This window comes from Pteropus alecto, unplaced genomic scaffold (assembly GCF_000325575.1).
Source record: "Pteropus alecto unplaced genomic scaffold, ASM32557v1 scaffold81, whole genome shotgun sequence".
In the NCBI taxonomy this organism is placed as follows: domain Eukaryota; kingdom Metazoa; phylum Chordata; class Mammalia; order Chiroptera; family Pteropodidae; genus Pteropus; species Pteropus alecto.
Window position 1 is genome coordinate 18,920,443 of NW_006433378.1, and position 15,705 is coordinate 18,936,147.

General features: G+C 39.0%; 1 protein-coding gene across 1 annotated transcript in view; it reads left to right on the plus strand.

Moving 5' to 3' along the window:
• The first annotated feature begins 10,124 nt into the window (after positions 1–10,124).
• Positions 10,125–15,705, plus strand: part of MAP3K7CL (MAP3K7 C-terminal like) — a 32,354-nt gene continuing 26,773 nt past the window's right edge. Inside the window, exons 1-2 of the mRNA XM_006908252.2 lie at positions 10,125–10,260; positions 12,319–12,427. Coding sequence (XP_006908314.1) covers positions 12,358–12,427 — 70 coding nt within the window. The 5' untranslated portion in view covers positions 10,125–10,260; positions 12,319–12,357. The remainder of the gene's footprint in view (positions 10,261–12,318; positions 12,428–15,705) is intronic.

Here is a 15,705-nt window from a genome sequence, read left to right on the forward strand (position 1 = left end):
GAGGAGCACAGAGGAGAAGAGGAGAAGGACTTTGAGTGCTGATTGTTATCCTCTAGGCAAGAGTGAGTCAACAAATGGATCTTTAAACAGTTTAATTTTTATCAAAGTTTTACATGCTCATACATGAAAGATTTGTTGCCAAAAAAAATAACATAGCAGGGCTCAGACCTCCTCCTTCCCGTCTTCTCCATTCCAGAGGTAACCACTCTCTAGACAGTTATGTTGGCCTTGGCCTTCCCCTTCTTCAAGATGTGTCTGCGTTACCTCCTGGAGCCATTATCTCTTGGCTTCCCACCATAGAGGATGGAGATTTGGCTCTTTTATACCTGTACCCCATCCCATCACGCACACAAGCAACTTTCCTATACTATCTCCTTTCGATAATATAATTTTAGTGAGATCACTATTCAGTATTTACATTATTAAGGTCATGTAAAGGCTATTCATAGCTAAGGCAAATAGTCGACTACAGTTACTTTTACTTTGCTACAGACTGCCCATGAAGTTCATGTTTTCTGTTTATTTTTTTGTTTCATGTACTTGTCACTAATTCGACCCTAAAAATCTTTGCTCTTCTGCCAACTGTCTAAATCTCTTCTCATACAGTACCAGTAGAGTCTAACTGATTCCTATTCCTAAGGAGCCACTCCTGTGGCCATTGGACCTGCTTCTGTGGGGACTGGAGAAGGGCTGCCCTCTACTCCTACATACAAGGTTATGCGGTAATCTCCTCTACTGTCATCTGAAGGGTTATTTTACTCTCTCGTATTGAATTGTTCTATTTCCTGTATCGAAGGCTTTCTCTTTTCTGATTTTTCAGTAGCTTTCTGAGAAAAGTGCACAGGATATAAATTTTTTTTTGAGACTATAATCCTCAGACTTGAATGATAGTTTGGTCAGGTATGGAATTCTAGGTTGAACATAATTTTTCCTTTAGAATGTTTAAGACTAGCTCCATTTCCTTGTGATTTCCAGTGTTGTTATTGAGAACTCCTAACACACGTCTGACTACTGATTATTTTATTTTTTCTCCAGTTATGAAGAATGTAATCTACTTTGATTCTCAGCTTTCCCTGCTTTAAGTTTGATTCAGCACTTTTCAGTCTGCTAATCATTTCTTACCACTCTTTCACCTGCTCTCCAGCTTAAGAAATTTTGTTCCCATTGTGTTGTTTCCTTTACTATCTCCTCGTCCTTGTGGATTTATGCCTAAAAACAAAATAAAACTAGTAAAAACAAACAAACAATTACGACAACAAAACGTTACTATCATTTTAGTAGGGTTTTAGAAATAAAAAAATGTTGAATCTGCCATCTTTACCTGGAAGTTCTTTAGAAGTGGAGGTGTGTTTTTGGAGACAAAATATTATTGGAGACAAAGGCTACAAAATCATAAATGTCCTTTAGGACACATTCATACCATGAGATGACTGATGGCTGTGCACCTTCGTGCTGTGTCATGTTATGTGAGTTGACACAGTGGGTGATGGGGTAATCTTGAAAGTGATTTCTACACTGGCTTAGCCAGCAACATACTCTAGACTCTATACTGAGACAGAGAACCACATAAATATATGGCTAGTAAATGTATCCCCAATTCAATTTCTATTTAGTCAAATTCCCACAGTTACTCCATTTCTACTTAACACAAGGGGAAGTGTGACAGAGAGGAAATTGGAATGCTAAGAGACACAAGTCCTCACTGATGCAGTTAAAATATCTCGCTTTTGCAAATTTTACAAAGACATAAGAACATGTGAACCCATTTCAAGGGCCCCAGCAAAGATCTTGGAAGGGATCTGTGTGGCTTAGGGTCCCCGAAAGCTGCCTCTGCTCAACAGATGCTTCCATCAGGGTACGTAGTGACTCAGTCCTCTCTTTTTAAAGGGAGGTTAACAATGATGGCTATGTGGTGATTGATCTAGAAGAAAGTCAAGGTTGGAGCTTAGATGGTGAAGTCACCACCAGGATATTGTGAAGCATTTCTTAGGGAGAATTCACCCAATTTGCCAGTTCTGCATGGAGAGAAGATGGTGAGGAAGTCTTGTGTGAGAAGAATTAGTAAGATTAAGAATTTTTCCTACCTCACTTCTATCTTTCCTTCAAAATTTAAATGTTTAAAGCCCTACCCTCTCAGAGTCTTATTCTGCTTTCAAAGGTGGTATTTGGTTGGTATAGCTGTACTCCTGCATAAATTAAAGTCAATAAAGTGGATGATGCTGCTGGAACAGCTGTGAACTTTTAGCACTAATCTTTTTCCTTTTTGTTCTTCAGTCCAAAAGCATAACTCTTTTTCTCTGGACTTCAGTTTCCTTAAGAAGGAATTGGATTAAGATCTTATTCCCCTCTAATATTACATGTTTCTATGATTGTTCATTATAGAGGATTCATATTGATTTCTTGTACATGGAATAACTCGTGGTTTTATTCACAGAAAGAAGTGATCAGATTTGTATCCACTGGTATCAAATAGTTGAACTAAGAAAATTTCTTTGTACTTAGCCAAGACTTCACATTTCTCCTTCATTTTGAAATGGCTTTTTGAGACTCCCACTCTGGCACTAAGAAAAGGCATCTTCTACAAAGGCAGTTTTAGCCACAGGCCTGGAACAGGATTTTAGTTTGTAGATGAAGAGATTTATTTTTGGCAAACGAATTGTTTCTGATATTTTATTAGCTCTGGAACCTCAGCCAAATTACTGAAACTTTCTGATTCTCAGTTTGTTCTATAAAACAGGAATGACAGAACTATTTTAAAGGATGTTTTGAGCATTAAGTGATGTCATGTGTATGAAAAGAGCTTAGCAGAGTGTTTGGCACATAGTATTTGCCCCATCAATATCATTTCTCACCACCCGAGTGTCTCATGGGACGCTGACATAGTCTACTTATGAAGGTATTAGCATAGAATTTTTAAATGGCCTTTCCCTTCTTCTCTCTTCCTCATCTTTCTCTCTTCCCTGTCTTTCTCCCTTCCTTCCTTCCTTCCTTCCTTCCTTCCTCCCTCCCTCCCTCCCTCCCTCCCTCTCTCTCTTTCTTTCTTTCTTTCTTCACTCATTCCTTCCTTTCTCCTTTCCTTCCTTCTTTCCTCTTTCCTTCCCTTCCCTTCCCTTCCCTTCCCTTCCCATCCCTTCCCTTCCCTTCCCTTCCCTCTCCTTCTCTTCCCTTTCCTTTCCTTTCTTGTGTCCAACATCAATTTATCAATCTGGGGAATAATCTCTCCCCTATCCAACTTTTTGAGTGGACCCATGATCCCATGATGCAGGCCTCAATTGTCCAAGTACTTCTACTTCTTATTCACAGTGATGGATATGATACCCAAGCTTGGCTAATGACCTTCCTACTCAAGTATTCTGAGGAAAAAAGGATGTAGGTTTAGGCAGTTCATGGCCATCTCCTGGGGAGACTCCATCTGAGAATGAAGGTAACTCAGAAGAAAGTTGACCTAGGAGGGGCAGAAAGACAGTTTCCTATGTCTTTGTGCCTTTGGATAAATCCATTTCTGAAATTATAAGGCCCCACAGTCTTGAAGTCATGAGAGCCCCTGAATACTCTTTGATAGTCAAGCTAATGTTAAATTGGTTCTTTATTCATCAACTAAAAGAATTCTAATTTAGAGCCAAACTTCTTTTTTCTTTCCCCTTATTCACTTGGGAGGTTTGACTGGTGTTTGGTCCCCTCTTGCAGTAGGAGACTTTCAAAGTAAAGACACACCAAAAGGGCAGATGGCCACAGTATTTAATGGACCACACAGGTCATTGTTTGGGATTTTTAGAAATAGTTTAAAGAGTTTCCTTAATAATTCCAGTAAAGTTAGGACTTGAAAACCGAAGCTCATTTGAGAAAAGCCTGAAAGGCATTCAGGAAACATGTGCTTAGCCTTCTGACTTTAACAGGCTTGTGTTTATGGGTTAATGTGGTACAAAAGAAGCAGTTGTGGTTAGAAAAAAAAAGGGAGACCGATGTTTACAGACACCAGGTGCTCAGCACCTTTCTCACAATGTGTGATTGTTGTGCGAAGGCCCCTTAAGGATATCGTCGGGCACCAATCAAACGTGAGTTTCAGAGAGGTCACAGGAAAAGTCCCATAAGGCACCAGTCCTCCTGCCTGCAGCAGTGGGCAGAGGAAGAAACTGAATGAATCTGCACCAAGTGTTCTTACCTTTTGGGGTACACACCAGGATATTTACAGATGATAAATATGTATTTTCCTTGGGATGACATTAAAATGATAAAATAAATCTATCTGTACTATAGTAACAAGTTTTAAAACTTATTATTTTTTTTTAGTCTTTCTAGGTTATATTTTTGGGAAAGATGCAGATGTTGAAATATAAGATAAATATGATTTTCTCATAGTCAAGAATATCAAAGGACATTTTATTCTCTCTCAAAGAGCCTGGTGTCTAAATTATTATAAAAATGGGAACATACATGTCACATCTAATCAACTGTAAGTTATAAACTCATACAGTGTAACACCATTTAAATTTTTTATAAATCAAGTGAAAAGGAAAAAGAAAGGCCATGCACACGTGCACACACACACTATATTATTTCAATTCTAGTTTGGAAACCCTGAGTTATCTCATGCATGTGTTTTAGCTAATTCTATAAATTACGGGTCCGAAAACTATAGCTCTCACATTAAATCTGGCCGATTACCTCTTTCAGTATGGCCCATAAGCTAAGAATGGCATATCAAGAGGAGAATAATATTTAATAACATTTAAAAATTATATGAAATTCTAATTTTAGTGTTCATAATATTGTTTTAATGTACTAGCTTGCCCATTTATTTACTTTTTTTCTAATAAATAAAGTTTTTTTTGGAGTTCACCCATCTATTTATATACTGTCTATTGCTACTTTCAACAATAGGAATTGCAGAGATGAGTAATCATGGTAGAAACTGTATGGCCTCTAAAGCCTAAAATATTTACAGAAAAAGTTTGCTGACCTGTGATTTGGATGAAAAAACTGAGGGCCGGAGGTATGACATGTCTGATGTAAAGTTCTGCAACTTTTGGAGTCAGAACCACACGTCAAAACTTCATTTTCTAACTCAGTTCTAACACCTTTGGGTGTTGTTTTTCCTATATTTTTATCCCCTTGAAACAATAATTTCTACTTATGTAGTGCTTATTGTTTTACCTGCATCATTGTAAACATTTTACTTGTATTAAGTTATTTAATGATCAAAACAGCCCATAAGATAGGTATCATAATTATCCTCCAGACTTGGGGAAATGGAGGCACATATTAGTTAAGTAACTTTGCTGAATCCCCACAAGAGCCAGAGTCAGGTGCGGGGGGTTGGGGGGGAGGGGGTGACTCAGACAGCCTGGCTCTTAAACACTGCACACTGTTCTGTCTCTTTCAATGAGTGAAATGCAAGGCCCAGGAAAGAGAATTTGTTGAGTGACTTAATGTTTCTAGTCCCACTCATTCTTCTTTTGAGCAGTAAGACAAAAATGACATAAAGTGAATTGTTCTGCTATCGTAAGCCTGAAATGAACTCGGATTAGGAAAGTGGTCCCCAGACATCTTTAAAGTGAAAGGCTGTGACAGCGTATGACTGGAAGTTCTCGGGGAGGCATTGCCTTGTTTTGTTTTTCAGCTTCCTTCTTTGCTTGGTGATCTTTCAGTGTATTACCCTGACAAGTGGGTTTGAAGAGGAGTGACAACGTCGCTGCAAGTAAGGACCACAGAGAGGCTTCTAGGGGAACATGGGAAATCTTACCTAAGACTTGACCGAGATCTGGAGCTGAGGAAGAGGCCACTCAAAAGAACAATCACATGAGACCAGCTCACGGCATACAACAGGTCTTGTGGGCCAATTGGAAGGATCTCATCATTTGAATGTATACAGCTTTACGGTGGTGTCTCTCATAATAAATCAGCTTTCCATTCATTAGATCCTTGTAGTTACTTAAGTATTTATTCACTCGTGTTTGTTTCAAACAGACGTATCAGTGTTTAATAGAACAGCAGGGTGAATAAGCAGCTTTGGGATTTTTGAGTCATTGAAGAATGTGACACATTAGGATTTTTTGTGGGGATAGAGTTGGAGGGATGAGTGGAAGAGAGGGAACTGAGAGCAGCAGAAAAAGAGAAGTTATATTTTTCCAAGAAGATTCTGCCCATGCCACGTGGCACTGTTGGGGGGCTGTGCCTTGGCTGTCCACCGGATGTTCAGATTGGGGTAAAGTGAACAGAAGTTGGTGAACTATGGCCTGAGGGCTGAATCCTGGCTGTTGGTCTATTTTTTTGCAAATAAGTTTTAATTGAAACACAGCCATGCTCATTTGTTTCCTGTTTTTGTAGAGTTAGAGCCCATCCTTTCAAATACACCTTGTCTGTGCTTCCTTCTGTGCTACAACGGCAGAGATGAGTAGTTCTGACAGAGATCGTAATAGCCCATGAAGTGTAAAGTCTGTATTACCTGGCCCTTTACAGAAAAAAATTGCTGACTGATGGTTGTAAGGGAAGACTGATTATTTAACCACCACGAAATATTTCTTTTTTGGAGACTATAGGCTGCATATGTCTTATAGCAGTGGAGACCTAACTTTAATGTGTTGGCAAAAATATGTTTTAAATGGTTCTCTAAACACTGCACATAGAAATTCATATTTCTTGTTTCCATTTACAAAATGCCATGACCACCCCAGCTCTACTGAGTCACTGCCATGGCAAAGCCTGGCATTTTTAAAAGGCATAAATCCAATATTGAGGCCAGTTTGGGAACTAGCCTGGAACATACTAAGTCTTCCCAAAATGCTTATTGAATTAGTGAGGTCACATTAATTGTGGCAACAGTCTGTAACATGAACTGCTTGTGCATGTTCTAAACCATAATTCAGAAACAAGTCTAGAGTTTGTTATTTTGAAAAGCTCCTTTAATACTATTAAAAATTGCTTTCCACATTTATTGCTAAAAAGAAGGAAATAAAAATCATACATTGCTACTGAGTCATACTGTCAATCTGTTAATATTTTGATGTACACACACACACACACACAATCCCTTCTGGATTGAATTAGTATAATTCTATTGAATTCTCAAAATACCATGTGGTTATTTTGGGTTATAGTTGTGGGAAGGGATTTCACTTGGGTTTCGGAATGGTTACTTTCTTGGAAGTGTTTAGATAAAGAGCCAAGAAATACATTGTTGTTCCTATGGGAACAGAAGAACTGGTGAATATTAATTATTATTTGAAAATCTTTAACTTACATGATAAGACTTGGACAGAACACATTTAGACTATTTAGATGCATTTTTGTTTATTTGTTTGTTTGTTTCTTATTGCTACTAAATTATCCTTTCATGAAACCTTTTCCTTTGTAGCTCTTTACCAACTGGACATCCACTGCACCACTGCTGATGTCATCAGGATCAGGCTGTCACCATGGCAGCCCATGTACCTGGCAGTCCAGCATTACCTTAATGATGCTGGAAAAGTCTCTGGATAACAGTCTAGGCTGAATCTGTCAGGTACTTTTGACGATATCATAAATTGGATTTAATGTGTCACTCCCCTTCCTATCTCTGGAACATTCACCAAGGGCTTTGGTGATCACAGCGGAGGAAGAAGGTGCTACCGCATTCTGGGTTTTTCCATTCTGAAGGGACATTTTCACTGGAATCCAGACACGTCCAGTCACCGATGACGCTGGCAATGTCAGTGTCACCATCAGCTTTTCTGAAAGTAGAGCCGGGAGCTGATTTGGGAGCCAGTATAGGTGTGGTATCCACTCCTCCATTGGTGCACATAAAATGCACGACTTTGATTTCTTTGGGGTTTATGATAAAGATGGCTGGTGTCAGATGAACCTGGGCACTAGACTGTTGACGAAAGTTATACCTTTGTCTCCTGTAAGCCAAAAGCTGAGAGCCAGACTTACTGTTAATGAAACAATTGCATTAGATCATTCATACAGAGTACATCTTGGTATAGTGATAATAGTATAAACTGAAAATTAGAAAAACCTGGATCCTATCTGGGCCATTTGTTCCATAATGATCATTTATCCTTGAGCCTGTTACTTAGGTTGTCTGAGTCTCAGTTTGCTCATCTGTCCAATAGAGCTGACAATACAGACCATGATTATTCTATAGGATTATAGGGAAGATGAAGATGAGACAGTGGATGAGACTCTTTTGATGAATTATAATGTGTCTCGTAAGGTGATATTATTAACTTTAAAATAACATCATAACAGTAATAATAATTCCTGGAAGTAGTCGCAGTTAGAATTGCAAATAGGTTTACATGTGAATGCTCTAATCATCTGAATGTATGCAGATTATAGCTATATATATCATAATAAGTTAGCTCTTCATTCATTAGTTCAAGGAAACCTGCTAAGTCCTTTTACTTATTTATTTAACATTTTCAGCAGCTTTAAACTTAAAGAAAAACAAAAATGAGTGAAAAGCAGGAGTTCCCAAATATTTCTTACCCCCTGATTTTTCTTATTATTAACATTTTGCATTAGTGTGGTGCATTTGTTACAGTTGGGCCAATATCGATACCTTACTATTAACTAAATTCAATAGTTTACATTAAAGTTCACTCTTGGTGTCATACTCTGTGGGTTTTGATAAATGTATTATGACACAGATCGACCATTGCAGTATCATTTAGAATAGTTTCACTGCCCTACAATCCTCTGCGATCCACCTGGTCATCCCTCTCTACTTCTCCCTCAATGCCTGGCAACTACTGATCTTTTACTGTCTCTCTAATTTTGCCTTTTCCAGAACGTTGTATAGTCAGAGTCATACCGTATATAGCCTCTCCAGATTGGCTTCTTTCACTTAATAATATACACTTAAGTTAAAGTGTCCATTTGTGGCTTGGGAGCTCATTTTTTTATTACTGAATAATATTACATTGTCGGGATGTACCACATTGCTTATCCATTCACCTCCTGAAGGACGTCTTGGTTGCCACCAAATTTTGGCAATTATGAATAAAGCTGCTATAAACTTCCATGTGCAGGTCTTTGTGTGGAAATGAGTTTGCAACTCCTTTGGATAAATACCAAGGAGCACAACTGCTGGAACATATGGTAAAAGTACGTTTAATCGTGTAAGAAACTGCCAAACTGTCTTCCAAAGTGTCTGTGCCATTTCGTATGCTCACTGTATATGGCGCTGTCGGTGTTTTGGATTTTGGCTATGCTAATAGGTGCGTGGTGGCATCTTATTGTGTGTGCATTTGCAATCACCTGGTGACATATGGTGTTCAGCATCTTTTCACATGCTTCCTCGCTGTCTGTATATCTTTGTGAGACGTCTGTTAGATCTTTTGCCCATTTTAAGACTGGGCTGTATGTTTTCCTATTGTTGAGTTGTAAGAGTTTTTTCCACATTTTGGGTACCAGTCATTTATCTGGTACGTATCTTGCAAAGATTTTCTCCCAGTCTGTGACTTATCTTTCATTCTCTTAATACTTATTTATCTTTAATTATTTGACTTCACCATTACCATCTAACTGTTTTAAAGTACTGTTGACATTCGGGTTTCTAGCTTTTAAAAAGGCCAAACAGTCCCAACATTCTCTTCCTATTTGCCATTGACTCACTTTGCGGTCGGTTGCATTTGTAGATGGGATCAAGTCATCAAGCCCATCAGCGGCTCAACCTCAAACCTCACGTTCTTAACCGGGATCATCGCTGCTATCATCTGAGAGTCGGCCTGTGGCCCGTCCAAGTTGGCTGGGCCTCGCCAAGCTGACTGGAGCGGCCGACATTTTTGCTGACTGGAGTCATGCTATCTTTGCCAGTTTGCTGGAATAGACACAGACACCGATTGGGTCACGCTGAAGACATTCCTGTCTTGTGAAGCAAGTCTGTTTGTATTTTAGGTTTGCCAGGACTAATGAATTAAAACATTTGGACTCTCCGCAACTTGCTGTTTATCAATGCCTCTGACAGGAGGAGGGTTTTCTTTTGCTCTTGCTTTTTCTAGAAACATGACAACATCCTGGCTGTTGGAGAGGCAAGGAAAGGAGAGAGGGGCTGTAGCGGGAAGCGGAACAGGGAGGCCCCGTGGGACGCCGGGTCTGGGGGAGAGCAGGTAGGAGCAAGCTGCCCTGACAGCTGTCATTGCTCCTCAGATTGTCAGTGGCTGCTATGCAGCAGGTGCAGCCTGCTCTCTCTCTAAGTCTCTGCTCCACAAAGGCACCGACTGGCCAAGGCAGTGGCTGGCCCTGGATTACAGAAGTGCAGACACTCAACTAAGTGAGGTAAGGCAACAGGTGTGAAAACCCAAGTAAACGCTCAGAGCACCAGCAACTTAACCAAAGCTCTGGTGCAGCCGAGAGGAGGACTCGGTGGCCCATTTCCCCAGGCAGTGTGATGAAAAGGCAAGTTGGTTCAGGGGCTCTTGTGGTCGACACCGTGTGGAACTCGAAGTCCACCCAGCGTCCCCTCTGCCATCCCTTTCGGAGGCAGACAGATGCTCTAAGTTGCGCGGAAGGGAGGGGCTCTAATTAGCTGTGTTTATCAGTTTCATTTCCCGTTGCTGTAAACTGCACCAGAGATCTATTCACAAAATCTTGGAGGCAGATTTCTACCTCTTGAGCTTTATTTCTTGGTGCAGCAAAATCTTAGCCAGAAGAGGAGTGCAGCTTTTCATCCTCAGATGTAATGATAAAATGGTTTGATGGTTGTCCGGTGTGTAACAAGAAGACTTTTTCTTTTAGCTACAACTTGAAGGGGATTTTTATTGTTTGTTTTGTTACATTTGAGACAGTCTGTTCTATTCCTCAGGAACAGGTGGTTAACGAGACGCTTGATTCTAAGCAGATAAGACTACACAGAAATGTATGTCAGGGCAAAGATAAAACAAATCCTGAGTCAAGTAACAGCAATTTTATATTACCCCCCCCTTTTTTTTAATTTGAATATTTCATGTTACCACTCTTTTCTAACTTAGAATGCCATGACTTGGAATGCTTTAGGGTTTCTTGTTATTTGTAGTGTTAAATGAATGAACCAAATATGATTGTAACTGGGTGATAAACAGTTGCTGTTTTCCACCCGCTAAAGCTTTACTAGATGTTTAATGTAAGCCTGTTCCCTTTCTATATACTAAGTAAGAGGATTCCATATGTGTGTATTTCTAAAAATACATGTATGTATATATACATTCGCTTTGGCTCTATAAATAATTGTAAAAACAAAGTTCAGTGTTCTAGACACTATTTTTAGATAGAGAAAAGTTATGGGAAAGATTCAGGAACCTTGCTGTGAGAAAATGCCCTGCTCACGCAGTTCCCAGAATCTTTCTAAGGATGGCTAAAGAGATGATTTATATTTTTCCATTTTTAGAGACATTTTCCTTAAAATATCATTTAGAGTTTTTGGTTTACTGTCTATATGAAAAGGAAAGTAGAGAGTTAAGAGGACACATGACTCAAAATAGAAAAGTTAAATATATGTATTTAAATATCAAATATATGTATTTATAATAATATCTTTTCCTAGTCCCAGTGATCAAAAATTATCATGTATCTTGATGAAAATATATTTGGGCTAAATTCTCTTATTATAACATAGAAATATTCATGTGTTTTTGCCCACCCTAACTCATCTTATCTGTAGAATAATTTTCCATTCATTCTACCTTAGTTTATTAATTAAATGATAATATAATAGGTGAGGTAGAACATTAATAGAATGTTTTTAGTTTTGTATTTTGCTTGCATCATGCAATGGTTTTAATGATCAACCTGAGAAATGTTGATAGATTTACAGGTAGTTAATCAGATATTTATAATCTTCATAATATAACTGTGGGATATTTTAAAATTGTCTTTTATATTCTTCAAACGATTCCATAATACTCATTTTTACCACTCTCAGATCAATAATTCACATCTAATTTAGACTTCTGAGCATGAAAAGTTAGTTTAATCTAGAGATGTCTGATGCCCTATTAAGATTTCTTTATTTCCTTAAATTTAAAATACAAGACCTTGAAGGGTCAGGATTAGACTAGTCATGTGAAGGGATACTAAAAAAGTGAGATGGGTGGAGATTTTGCTTCATCTTGCATATTATATTCTAGTTGTATATTTCCAAAGCAATATTTTTATACACCAGAGAAAGGATTTTAAATGGAAATCCTTTCCATGTAAAGTGAATACATTCGAGGCAGGGAAAGCAAGCTAGAAACTAGGAGTATCTTTAAAATAAGAAAGCAGTGCTTAATGACTTTCCCCTCTTAATTTTCAAGGGCCTCTGAGTATTTGAGGGATGACATTGAGTAAAGTGACAATGGTTCTCTCTTGTCCTTACAGCTGGAAGACCCAGGGGAAGGCCGAGGCTCAGGTGCCCACATGATCAGCACCACCAGGGTACCTGCGGATAAGCCAGTACGCATCGCCTTCAGCCTTGATAATGCCTCAGGTATACTCTGCTCACAGAGAAAGGGCTGCCTTCCTGCCTGCTGCCTTTTTACCATTATTCTTTCCAGTTCCACAAAGGGCATTTTAAAATGCACGCCTGGCGTGACCTAGTGATGGGGAGTGTGGTTTTCATCGTGCCTTGTTCAAGGGTGGCTTCCCAAAATGCCTCTGATGATGCTTCCCCCATCTCCCATTCTTTGGTTGCTTAAGACATTTCTTCTTCTTTTTTTTTTCTTTCCCCATTTTATCTTTCTTTTATTATAAAATTCATGGGGCTACACCAATTTCAAATGATAGCAAAGTATGTCATTGTTAAAATTTCATGAGGGGACATTTATTAAGAGCTGGCATTTGGTTGGGGGATGTAAAAATATCACTGTCCTGGTTCCAGCAGCATTTCCTGAAACCCAAGTCCCTAACGCTGGTTTCTCACTGGTGTTCCCACACTTCCGACTAAATCAACAGACTTCAGCCAGAGGGATGAATGGGACAGGTGAGGCAGACCTTCTCGAAATAGTAAGGTCTGAGGCGAGGCTGCCATACTTAGGTCATGGCTCCCCTCAATGACCTCTTAACACACATATCGAATTGCACTACTTCTGTTAGGGGACCTCAGGTGGTGTGGGTCACAGCGGTGAGAAAGAGAACTCTTCCACTGGTGTTGGCCATTGCCCTCAGTCTAATGTCATTTGTTAATATCACATAATCGCACGCTCAAACAACATTAACATTTAAACCTTGGGTCTTTTGAGGACTGACCTTTTTCTATTATCTATCTATCTACCTATCTATCTATCCGTCTATCATCTATCTTTCTTCCTACAATGTCCATGTCGAGGTATTGCTTTGAAAAGTAATGATTGAAGAAGGACAGGTTTATCCTCATATAATGCAAAGCGAGGATCTGGGTTCTGTGAAGTCTGACTTTACATAGGCAGTTTGGGCTTTCTTATACCAAGTGATTATGATGGTGACGCATCCACCCATTTTCCTGGACTGTGCAGCCCCCAGTGGAGGATTGTTCTAGAGCAGGAAGAGGTGAAGCCTCGACAATTCATCATCTGTTTTTCCCACTCTCCCTGTGGCCTGCCCTAGTCCTATATCTCCTCTCATTACCACATATGTGTCCCTATATGTGTCCTTTGAAAGACAGTAGTGAAGGAAAATCCTCCCAATAGGCAAACCAACCCATCCCAACAAAGAATGACAGCTAGCATTAATTGCGTTTGTCTTTTGTGTTAGGCATCATCACATGTGATTTCTAATCTTTAAAATAACCCTACAATGTAGGCATAAATATTCCCAATTTGCAAAGACAGAGATTGAGGACCAGAGACCACACTTTTAGTGAGTAATGGAGTTATGATTTAAACTCAGGTCCCTAAACTTGACAGTCTGAATTCTCTCCATTATCCCATGCTGCTTCTCTAAGGAGAAAAAGAAAACTGTATGCGTAGTGAGGGTACATGAGAGCTCTGCACTTTATGCTCAATTTATCTGTAAAACTGCTCTAAAAAAATAAAGTCTATCAATTAAAAACGAACAAACCAAAAAGGAAAACCTGCTTTTTATTTGTATGCATGTTGTAAATGAAAGATTTTGAGGAATAGTTAGTGTTTGAGTAGTTAGCTCTCAAAACAGACACACGTAAACCCAAACCCAGAGAGGAAGAAGATGTATAATTTTCTCCCTTGTGTTTATGTCACATATAAGTAGCACAAGTCCTGTTACAATCAACAGCCTTACGAAGAAAATTTCGATGTATCAAGCTTGTTTATTCCAAGCAGTATTATTATATCATAATTTAGGACAAGACAAGTAAAGATATTGTTCCCTCATCTTCATTTTAACAATTTAATTTACGTACAGAAAAGAGCCATGCAGAGGTGAATCTCGATCTTGGGGTTGCATGGATGGACTCCTCCTTGAATGACAAGATGTACAACTTGTAATTAATTTGCCACCATCTTTTAAACTCTTTTGGCCCCTGACTGGGAGCTCTCGAATGTGTTTTATCAATCACTTTAGATTGATTTGTTCTAGTGTCTCTCAAATATCACAAGAAAGCCCACTTTTGAATTTTTTTATAGGATAGCTTCAAATAGGGGTGGTCATTTATTTCAAGAATTCCCACCCTATACTTCCACCAAAAAAATGAATATGAAGCCTTATGAAGAACCTACCAAAATTAATTTTTTTCTTAGGATCAGTGTGTCATTATATCTCTAGAAAGGTCACCCAACATGGTAGAGAATGCAAGGCAGGAGTTGAGGTTCTGTGTTTCTGAACCTTTCTTAAAATAATCATTTGAGAGCTCTTATCAAAAGTACATGTTCCAAGGCCATACTCCTGTATGTTCTGATGCAGTGGGCCAAGAAGTCCGTCTTTTTTTTTTTTTTTTTCATTCACAGGAGGTTGCAAGTGCACAGAAAGATGCTTTGCACATATTTGGCGACACTCCCTCTGAATTCTTGAATAAGGAACGTGTGTGGTGTCCTACTGAGCAACACTTGCCATCGTGCACACTGTGCATGCCTTTTGAATTCCAGTGCATGTGGCATGCAGACCACACATTTAGGGAAAAAACAAAGGGAAACATCCTAGACTTTTATAGTAAGTGGGATGACTAAGGTAGATTTTTAGGGAGTAATTCCGTATTGTTGAATTTATTGCTGAAGAATTAAGCAGAGTCCATGAGAAAAGGAGACATAGTTGCCCATGAATGTTGACTTGTTCATTTTTTATGAGCCCAATATAGTGCTTATCCCCCAGTTATGTTAGGACTATTTTTTTTTCTTCTTCTTTTTTTTTTGCCCTCATATTTCTCTCAGATGATTTGGTATAGAGGTTAAGGACATTAGGCTTTGGAGTCAGCAAGGCATGGTTTCTAGACTCATTCCCATCACTATTTGTATGATCTTGGGTAAGTCACTCAACTTTGCTGAACTTCAGTTTCCCATACAATGTGTATGGTAATTTAGAGAGTTGTCGTAAGAATCAAATAACACTATAGGTAAAGCATTTAGCATAGTGCTTGACACAAATCAAGTAGTCAGCTGGTCCCTGTGTTTATGATGATTGATTCTGGAGTATTATAGAAAGTATAAACCACAAGGCAGTTTTGAGTCCTGTCTACATCTCACACTTCCACTTCAACTCAAGGTAATGTAGGGACTAGGTATCCGGTTGGTAGATTGTGTTACCCAGAGCAGATGGGGACAGCTTCTCGGAAGACGCGATTGTTAACTTAGCCTTGCAGGTGGGTAGGGTATTGGTAGG